The following is a 9,071-nucleotide window of genomic DNA, read 5'->3' as shown; positions in this document are numbered from 1 at the left end:
TAGCCTCCTTTCCCCCCCTAAATAACATCATTGTGCTTGTGCCAAATTAATTTTCTGCTTCCTGCTGATGTTTAAAAGCCGCAGACAAATTATTCACCAATTCAACTTTACTTTCACTTTTTCTCATGCCCTTCACTCCACTATTGCAAATCAAGAGCAGGAGGAAGAATAAAGTTCATTCATCCTGATGTGCCCCCGCCCACGGGAGCCCGGGGGTCAGAGTCCAAAGCTAGTGCACAGATTTATCAGCGAACATTTAAAATGAGGTCACTTCCTGACAGCGAGAATGCACGTCTGCATTTTGTTAGAGTCGGCTTGATGACACCTACTTTACCATTCAGAGCTCTGGTTTAAAATGAGATCTTTGGGAAGGATAATGCAGGACATCAAGTCATAATATCTAATAAATGAAAAGAGAATAATTCTGTTAAGTAGATCAAACAATTACACTGTACTTGAACTCATTCACTGCCATTGACGGCTATGGACGTAAAAAATTCATTTGAACTATTTCTAGGAAAATCTAGAAAAAAAATGTATTGTACGTTTAGAACAGATATAAAAAAAAATAATCGCCTGATGCCCCTAATTAAAAAAGAAAAGATTATTAAAAAATTAGTGGCGTCAGACGATTATTATTTTTTTATTGTAATTAATCGCATGACTTCAATAGTTAACTCACGATTAATCGCAAATTTTATATCTGTTCTAAACGTACAACAAAAAAATTCTAGGTTTTCATACTCTTGTTAACAAAAGTAGAAACAAATGTGAAACTAATAGAAACAGTATCAATATTGAATTTTTGACATCAATGGCAGTGAATGAGTTTATATAGGAAAACATTTTTTTAAAAGTGTACTGTGCTTAATGATTCAAAGAACCAATTAAATGCTTAAAAACAAACAAAAGTCAATTTAACTATTTAAGTAATTCTTTCACGTACCACTAGAGGCAGCCCATGTGCCATTAGTGACTGCGATGCCTGTTCCTACACAAGAAAACCACACAAGTGAGCGTCCTCCTTTATCAACAAAGAGTATTTTTTTTATTTTTTCCAACATCTTAAAATGTTTTTTGTGAGAATGGTGTGAAAAGGGAGACAGTATCCAAACAAAGAAGTTGCAGTTAATGGTACCCTACTTTAACCCATTAAAACACAGCACTGAATCTCTTTGTGATTTTTATCAATTATGTTCACATAGCTTATCATTTTAAATATGCAAGTGTTCATAAGAATCATTTTTCATATCATAGGGTCCACTACGTCCATACGACTTTCCCCACCCTCGCCATCACAGGCCGTCGGCAACGCTAAATGGATCCCACCGCACTCTCAAACCTATACAAGCAGAACTCAAATCTCAAATCATTTTTCCCCACTGAAATAAACAGAAATTTGATTAATCCGTTCCAGTAAGATCTATTGTAGGGTTTTTAATGATAAAATAGCACTCTAATATACTTTATACTATTTGGTAGCCCCTTTTTTTGTTTTTGTTTTTTTAGCATTTTGAACAGCTAGCATTAAGCTAGCAGAAGTCACAATTTTGTGGCGCTTTTAAATACATGTCTAATCCTTTTTTTTTAGTTTGACAACAAACGTTATTTTTCTGAAATGGTCACGTGAGCGTACATTTGCACGCACTTGCCAATTCCAAACAAAACACGCGGAGGCGTGTATCTCTAAAGTGCACATATGGAAAGTGGGGACGGTGGGGAGCTCGAGAGAGTTGACAACAAACTGGACATACAGCTCGGAGGGGAATGTGCTCGTTTACAAGTATGAGGCAGAGACGGCGCCAGAAGGGTAAAGGTTTAGTCAAGTCAAAAAGTGTCTTTACAATAGCTGTCGACTGAAAATGACCTCAGGCACTGCGATGTTATTTTCGGTCGACAGCAAGTGGCAGTACAAGGCAAAATGGCCGCCCCCTGAAAACAGGTGGATTTGTCTTAATTCATCAGAGGTGGCAAATCCGGGTCCAGAAAGTAGAAACCCTGCCACAGTTTAGCTTTAGCCCAAGGTGCTAGCTAGCTCCATTGGTGTTTGTTTACCTGCTAGGGAGATAGCTAGCTAGCTAGCATCAGGGGCTCAAGCCAAATTGTAGGATTTAGCCCCAGTTGCTAGCTAGCTCCATTGGTGCTCGTTTACATGCTAGGGAGCTAGCTAGCACCTTGGGCTAAAGCCAAACTGTGGCATTCAGCCCCAGGTGCTAGCTAGCTAGCTCCATTGGTCCTCGTTTACCTGCTAAGAAGCTAATTAGCTTGCTAGCATCAAGGGGCTAACACCAAACTGTGGCATTTAGCCCCAGGTGCTAGCTAGCTAGCTAGCTCCATTGGTGCTCATTTGCCTGCTCGGGAGCTAGCTAGCTAGCATCAGGGGCTAAATGCCAAGCGGTGGCAGGGTTTTTACTTTCTGGACCTGGATTTGCTACCTCTGTAATTCATATTCCACAAACGCAATAATAATCAGAATACCGCGTTTAGACTAGTTGGGGCGCATAGAACAAATTGTAAAGAACATTTTCGACTTGACTTCACCTTTAATACTAGGGCTGAACAATTCAAGTCAATTCAATATTTCGAATCGCAAAGGTTGCAATTTTATTTATTTAGATAGTGTCGAGATAGGTAGATTTGATTTATGACTTGTTTATGCCGCACTGGAATTTTTCAAAGTTGTCGTAATAAACGCATATAACTCTAAATGAAGTACACGTCTTTCAAGTTATGGTCCGTTTGCCTTTAGTTTAGCATCAGTCTTTTGTGTATTTTAACTTGAATATTTTTTGATTATTTTATGACTAGCGCATATTAAAAAATAATAATAATCAAAATTGTTCAGCCCTAATTTAAACATGGGGGCTTTTTGGGTCGGAGTGTGTGCCATTCTGAGGGAATACTGCAGTAATGAAATCCACAAAAAAGCCATCAAGATATTACCTAAATACGTATTCAAATTTCTCTTTAAATATCACAATATATAACACTCTTTCAGAAATACCTCTGATTCTTTTCACATTTTGTCCTCACGCTAAAAAAGGCAATCCAGGTGAACAAAATATTTCAATTTCATGTTGGTCAAGCACATCCCACTATAGTTAAATAAAATAAAGCGCCAAAAAATTTCATAACAAATCATTAAGGGAGCGGGTGATGCATTCAAAAAAATCGGAACAAAAGCAGCAAAGGAGAAAACAGAGGCACAAAATAAAAGAAATAACCCAGTCAGCAAAACCGACCTTTGAACATAAACCTCCTCCCATTCTTTCCAGAGCAATCCACTCAACTGGGGGGGGGGCACCACTCGGCCACTTTACAGGGAATTTTGGCGCCACCTATCGAAAGGGGAGCATAAACTGCACTTGTGCTTCTCGTGAGCAGAGATTTTTTTTTTTTTAACGTTTCACTTTCACCCTGTTTTTCCACATATGAATGATAAGGCAAATGCAAATAAATAAGAATAAAACAATGTAAACAGTTGTGCCTGATGGGAGGTGTCATGCAGGTCACGTGGGAGGCGGGTCTACTTCTATGTCGGGGGGTCCGGCGGCCATGATTGGAGAGGTGTGGCGGCGGCGGGCGACGGGACTCCGCCCCTACTCGACTTTGACGCCCAACTTCTCTGTGTTCAGCAGGTAGAGGCTGTCGTCGATCAGGAAACTGGACGGGAAAATGCACACTCGTTTACAATTTTCATGTCGAACTTGCCCTACTCGTGAGCATTTATTAGATGCCCAGGTTAAGATCTATGTCCTGGTAGGCCGTTTGTCCTTACCAATAAGTCAATTTAGCACATGTCAAGAAAGTAATTCATGAAGTTATTTGAAGTTAATAAAGATATACTAAGCAGTTAAAAAAAGTGTGAAATACTGAGTCCTAGATTTGTGTTGGGGTAATTTTCCTGCCACAAGGTGGCATTAGTGTTTTATGCTGGACATTAGTGATGAGAACAGTAGATTTTTTTTAACAGAGCAATTGTATTGTACACATCAATTGTATTTAGATTGTTATTGCCTCTAGACATTTGAATGTATTTAAGGCCTTAATTTGAGCAAAATCCATTTCATGACTTTTTAACTCATTCGCTAGCAGCCATTTTCACTGAAGCAACCCCCTTCGCTCCCGGCAGTTTTACTGGATTTTAACTGATTTTGGAAGGCCCACAAAATATTGTGTTATTTTGCTATAAAAACATGGAACCTACCAAAACAAAGATTAGAGTCTCTTCTTTTATCAGGAAAAAAAGTATATTCCTATCTGTTTCCGTTTTGCAGCAATTAGCATTAGAATATGGCTAAGTTTTATCATTATTCACAAATCGAATTACAATTGTGAGTAAATTTGCTTTTTTACAACATGGCCCTGGTTGATCTATTTTGCTCTGCTGCCACCTGCTGGCCGTTTGTCTAATAACTACCATTTCTTCAACTGTACTTTGCAGTTGAGAGGCTGCATCAAAGCCTTCTGTATGCTCTTAGCATTAAAAAACATATAAATACGTCTTTGGGACACTTAAAACATTTTAAATAGAACATATTTATTTTTTATAGCAATAGAACACAATATTCTGTGGGCCTTGCAAAAATCAGTCAAAACGTATAAAAACGTCTTTGGGACACTGACATTTTAAAATAGAACGTATTCATAAGTTTTTGGGAGCAAACGAGCGAATGACCCCCTGGATCCCAAGTGCAGCAGTGCTGGCCAGACCTGTAGAAAAGGAAGTGCACGGGGACGGTGCTCAGGTGCCAAATGGCGTGCGCGTCCAGGACCCACATCAGCGGCGGAAAGTCCAACAGCTCCAGCAAGGTCAGGCCGTGAAGCAGCACGACCACCAGGACACATTTCCACCAATAGGGCAGCGTCCGCCGGTTCATCCAGCACCAGCACAGCCACCATAGCATGTTCAACATGCCTTCACATAAAAAGAAAATAAATCAACAAAACGGACGCCGCTCGGGTCGGTGGTTTATCTTACCGAAGGAAATGTTAGCCGCCATGTTGTAGCCGTAGTCGAAGCTGACGAAGGTCAAGTAGGACACGTGCGACGTGAAGGTCAAGATGAGTAGCGCCCCCACGATGCTGGACACCGCGGGGTGCTTCAGGCCCAACGTTCTGCCAAAGACGATTGGGAAAACGTTTGACAAAAGTAGCGTCCCGCCCGATACCGATTCACTTTACCCGTTGGAACAACGTTGGCAATTACCTGACGCAGCATAAGTAAATGGAGTAGAGAATGACCGCGGTAGCACAGAAATAGTCCATTTTCTGCAGGAGAACACAAAGCAAGATCACGATCAAGGGACGTGCTTCGCTGCTGGAAAGCTTGTCAGTCATTTGGAATTAGGACCTTGCTCGTTAGCTAAGATGCTAAATCAACTAAACAGAAAAACACCTCTCTCAATCGGAGCTTTGGTACATATCGTACAGCGGTACCGGAACTTGTGAGAAGATTTTTCATGTTTTTCATGTCAGAAGCTGTATCAAGGCCTCTAGCATTAAAAATAAAAAAACATTTAAAAAAACGTATAAATACGTTTTTGGGGTGAATGATAAAGTGTTTTAAAAAACGTATTTATAAGTTTTTGGGTTTGAATGAGTTCAAACCGCCCAATTTCGAAAAAGGCACCTTGACTTTGAAAAAATGGGGAAAACATTTTTAACTAATAGAAATAGTTCAAATGATTTTTTTCTATAGCTGTCAACGGCAGTGAATGAGTTAATGATTATTTTATTTTATTTTAAAGCATTTGTTTATTGAACAACGTTTTTAATATTGGAGTTTAAAAAACCCCAAATATTGGTCAATAAACATCTTTGTTTTAAAAATCTAACAAAAAGTTCCGTGACAGGGACAGTAGCATGTTTTCAAAAGTTAAATAAAAACTTAAACAATTGTTTCCTACAGTAAATGAAGTATTCCAAAATTTCAAAATATCTGAAGTATTAAATTTTTACTTATCTTAAGTTTTAATTCCGAACAAAAACAGAAGGTGTAGAGAGTTGCCAGGGTTAGCAACATCTCTGAAAATTAAAATAAATAAATAAATACATTTAAATTAGTTCCCTAAAGTCAACACTTGTTGCCATATGATTCTTCAAAATGTTCGATGCCGATATTCGTCAAAATGCTGAATGAATATCGGCGCCGATAATCGGTCTATCCCTAATTTGGACTTGACATTACCTCAGTGAGAAAGGTGTCCCGGGTGTGGAACACTGTGGACCAGAACCAGGCATTGAGGGACACCTGCAAACACACACACACACCACCTATTTAAAAAAATAATAATAAAAAAATAAAAAAATCTTCTTTTCTGCTTTCTTTTCTACGCCGGCGTCAAATCGCCAATACCAGAGAGAAGGCGTTGATGGTGTGGAACATGGGGCTCTGTCGCGGCACGGTGCTCCGGTAGCGCAGCAGCATGAGAAGGCATGCCAGGCCGTTGAGGAGAGAGGCGAGGGCGGACGCCGGCTCCTCGAAGCACAGGAAGCGTGTAAACGGCCACTAAGACAAACAATGCAGATTTGTTTTTGTTTTTTTCCAAAAACGTCAACATTAGACACTGTGTTTGGAAATGATACCAAACAAAGCCCGTGACTTGTCGTGAATTTTTTTGCACCTTGCCGTGGAATTGGGGGACTCTGTAACCTCCAGCCTGGTAAAGCCCCACGGTGGTCCACATGCACTCATAGCGACAGTCGTCACGACAAGTCCAACCTGGAAGTCAAATAGGAACAATAATAAAAAGTGACAGCCGCATTCCTCGTGGCACCAAGAGCATGTTTGTATTTCATGACGTTAAGAAGAAAAATGTAAACGCAGATTTGCATCGTTTCAGACTGACTAGAATTATAGCTTTGTTGTCAACTAAACAGGAGCCAGAGTAAGTACATTTGTGAGTAAATTGAGAATTTTTGAATGAATAAAATATATCACATGGCTCAATAAAAGTGGGGAAACGCCGCGCTAGACCACCAAGCTACGTTGTATAATTGCCTCCTATTAGCGCTATTTGGATATTCCCTAAATTAGCATCATTCTAGGTAAATCAATCACACCTGGCGGTAATGTACTTTACAATAGACAATAATTGCGATGACACCAGAGAGGTGTTAACGCTCCACCGGTGCGACGCCTTGCTCGACAAGAAATACCTGATTTCGACTTGTACAGCGACTCCAAAAGGCCATGACAGCGTAGCATTAGCCACAAATGAAGCGACAGCATATCCCAAAAAGTAAAAGCACAAAAAAAAAACAAAAAAAAAACATTACAACAAAAACTATTCAAGTCCACCAAATTAAATAAAGAATTAACAATTCCATGGCCAACTAGTTCAACATCACTTCTTCGTCGCCGAAACAAATCAAGGTAAAGCACAACCTTTTTTTTTTTTGCCTTAAAAAAGAAAAACCACAGGACGATATCGATTTGTAGACAAGAAGATTTTTTTTTTTGCCATCTTCACTTCTTATTCCTAATATCTCATTCACGGCTCATGGAAATGCCACCGGAGTAGTATAATAGTCATACAGATACAAAAGAAGAGTTTCACAACTAAGTGACTACAGTAAGAGTAATTTTGGCAAATGTTAAAGAATATATGTCTGCAGGTATTGTAATATTGTTTGTCTACATGTCACTTGAGTTACATGTTGTTTTAAGTGCTATAACACTGGAGCAACAATTTGTTAAGTTTGTCTTTGGAAATTGCTTTATGTTAGCATGAAGCTAGCTAACATTCAAAGTGATACTTTTATTTGTTTCATTTGACGTTCACTGCCATAATTTATGTTTGTGTCTCAAATGTTTGCTAGTAAACCAAAGCAACAAAAAGAAGAAGAAGAAGAAAATGGATCAATGGCTTATATCTTTGGGGGGGGGGGGGGGGGGTAAATCAAATGCACTCGTATCTCAAGGCACCTCACGCAAAAAGAGAGGCCGTCCCTCGAATAACAAAAATTCGCATTGAATTGACATCCATTAAAATATTAAAATATGTAACCAAATAGAAATCTTAAAAAAAAAAAAAAATCTAATAAGCATTTTCCACAATTTTTTTTTTATGGAAAAATAAATATTTAACAAAAATGCGCGAATATGGGAAAGAGGTGATGTTGCGTGCAGCGGTTGTTATCTTGCTCACCTGTCAGCGCCATGTACTGCGGCTGGACTGCCTCGTACCACCGTAGCCGAGCTCCGGTGCAGTTGGTTTGGACGCACTGCTTCACGCAGTCCCGGTACACCGGCTCTTTGTCGCCCTGAGAGCCCTCCGCGGTGGTCGCCGACATCAGTAACACGACGACGACCACCACCAACGCCGAAGCCAGTCGAACAGATGTGCGGCAGGGAGGCAGCCGCGAGGCCATGGCGGTGATGGGTCTCGGCCGGGCGGCAGCAGCACTCACGAAGGCACGGCGAAGCGACAGCGACATCGAGGGATTCCGGAGCCCACGGTCCACATTACCAAGCTGCCATTTTCACGCATGAGGAGAGCAAGTGGGTTTGACGTGATGATGATGATGGCTTCGGCCGGTAAACGCCAGTCAAAGGCCCCCCACTCCCGGCCGTCAAAACGTAGGGCATAACTCTCACTTCCGGTTGGTATTTTCAAAGTCAAATTTCACAATAAGCTATTGCTTATCTTTGCAATAACATATTTCATTCGTTAATCGAAGTTCAACATGTAAAACGTTTTATTTGTACATATTCATGATGGTTTGCTCTGCAGACGTTTTTGAAAGCCAATACGCGGAAGGTTTGTTTTACTTTGAAGAGACTAAGCGTTTTGCTTTTGATTCTTTACTTCCTACGTATACATCACGTGGCCCAACGTCAAACAACACATGTACTGGACATTTTATTAGGGACACCACCACAAACACATATTTTACTTTAGAAAACAAATCTCAGCACCACCAAATAAAAACGTCAAAAAAGTGGGCTCACAGTTTATTGATATGCCTGCTGCCATCTAGTGGAAGAGCATAATATAATTATTTTGGCCTGGCATAAAAAAATAAACCAAAAAGGATCATTTTCAGATGAAAGAGAAGACAACCCC

General features: G+C 40.1%; 1 protein-coding gene across 1 annotated transcript; it reads right to left on the bottom strand.

Moving 5' to 3' along the window:
• Window positions 1-1,025: 1,025 nt before the first annotated feature.
• pgap3 (post-GPI attachment to proteins phospholipase 3) lies at window positions 1,026-8,578 on the bottom strand. The gene is made up of 8 exons (XM_086064104.1): window positions 8,154-8,578; window positions 6,627-6,724; window positions 6,359-6,511; window positions 6,191-6,253; window positions 5,210-5,271; window positions 4,982-5,118; window positions 4,714-4,918; window positions 1,026-3,663 (listed from the first exon to the last, which is right to left on the bottom strand). Exons 1-8 carry the CDS (start codon window positions 8,440-8,442, stop codon window positions 3,600-3,602), a joined length of 1,071 nt encoding a protein of 356 aa, XP_085920230.1. The 5' UTR covers window positions 8,443-8,578; the 3' UTR covers window positions 1,026-3,599.
• Between the last annotated feature and the right edge of the window lie 493 nt (window positions 8,579-9,071).

Source organism: Leptonotus elevatus, chromosome 20, assembly GCF_054856555.1.
Source record: "Leptonotus elevatus isolate MCC_2025b chromosome 20, RoL_Lele_1.0, whole genome shotgun sequence".
In the NCBI taxonomy this organism is placed as follows: domain Eukaryota; kingdom Metazoa; phylum Chordata; class Actinopteri; order Syngnathiformes; family Syngnathidae; genus Leptonotus; species Leptonotus elevatus.
This window is presented reverse-complemented; position numbering and strand designations above follow the sequence as displayed.

Bases quoted from the DNA above. Each gene is read 5' to 3' on its own strand.
- pgap3 (XM_086064104.1), bottom strand. From the start codon at position 8,442: ATGTCGCTGTCGCTTCGCCGTGCCTTCGTGAGTGCTGCTGCCGCCCGG. The intron at 6,512-6,626 runs GTGCAAAAAAAT...TGTTTGTCTTAG, and splicing joins TCCCCCAATTCCACGGCAAG to TGGCCGTTTACACGCTTCCT. The intron at 5,272-6,190 runs GTAATGTCAAGT...GTTCTCCTGCAG, and splicing joins GGGACACCTTTCTCACTGAG to AAAATGGACTATTTCTGTGC.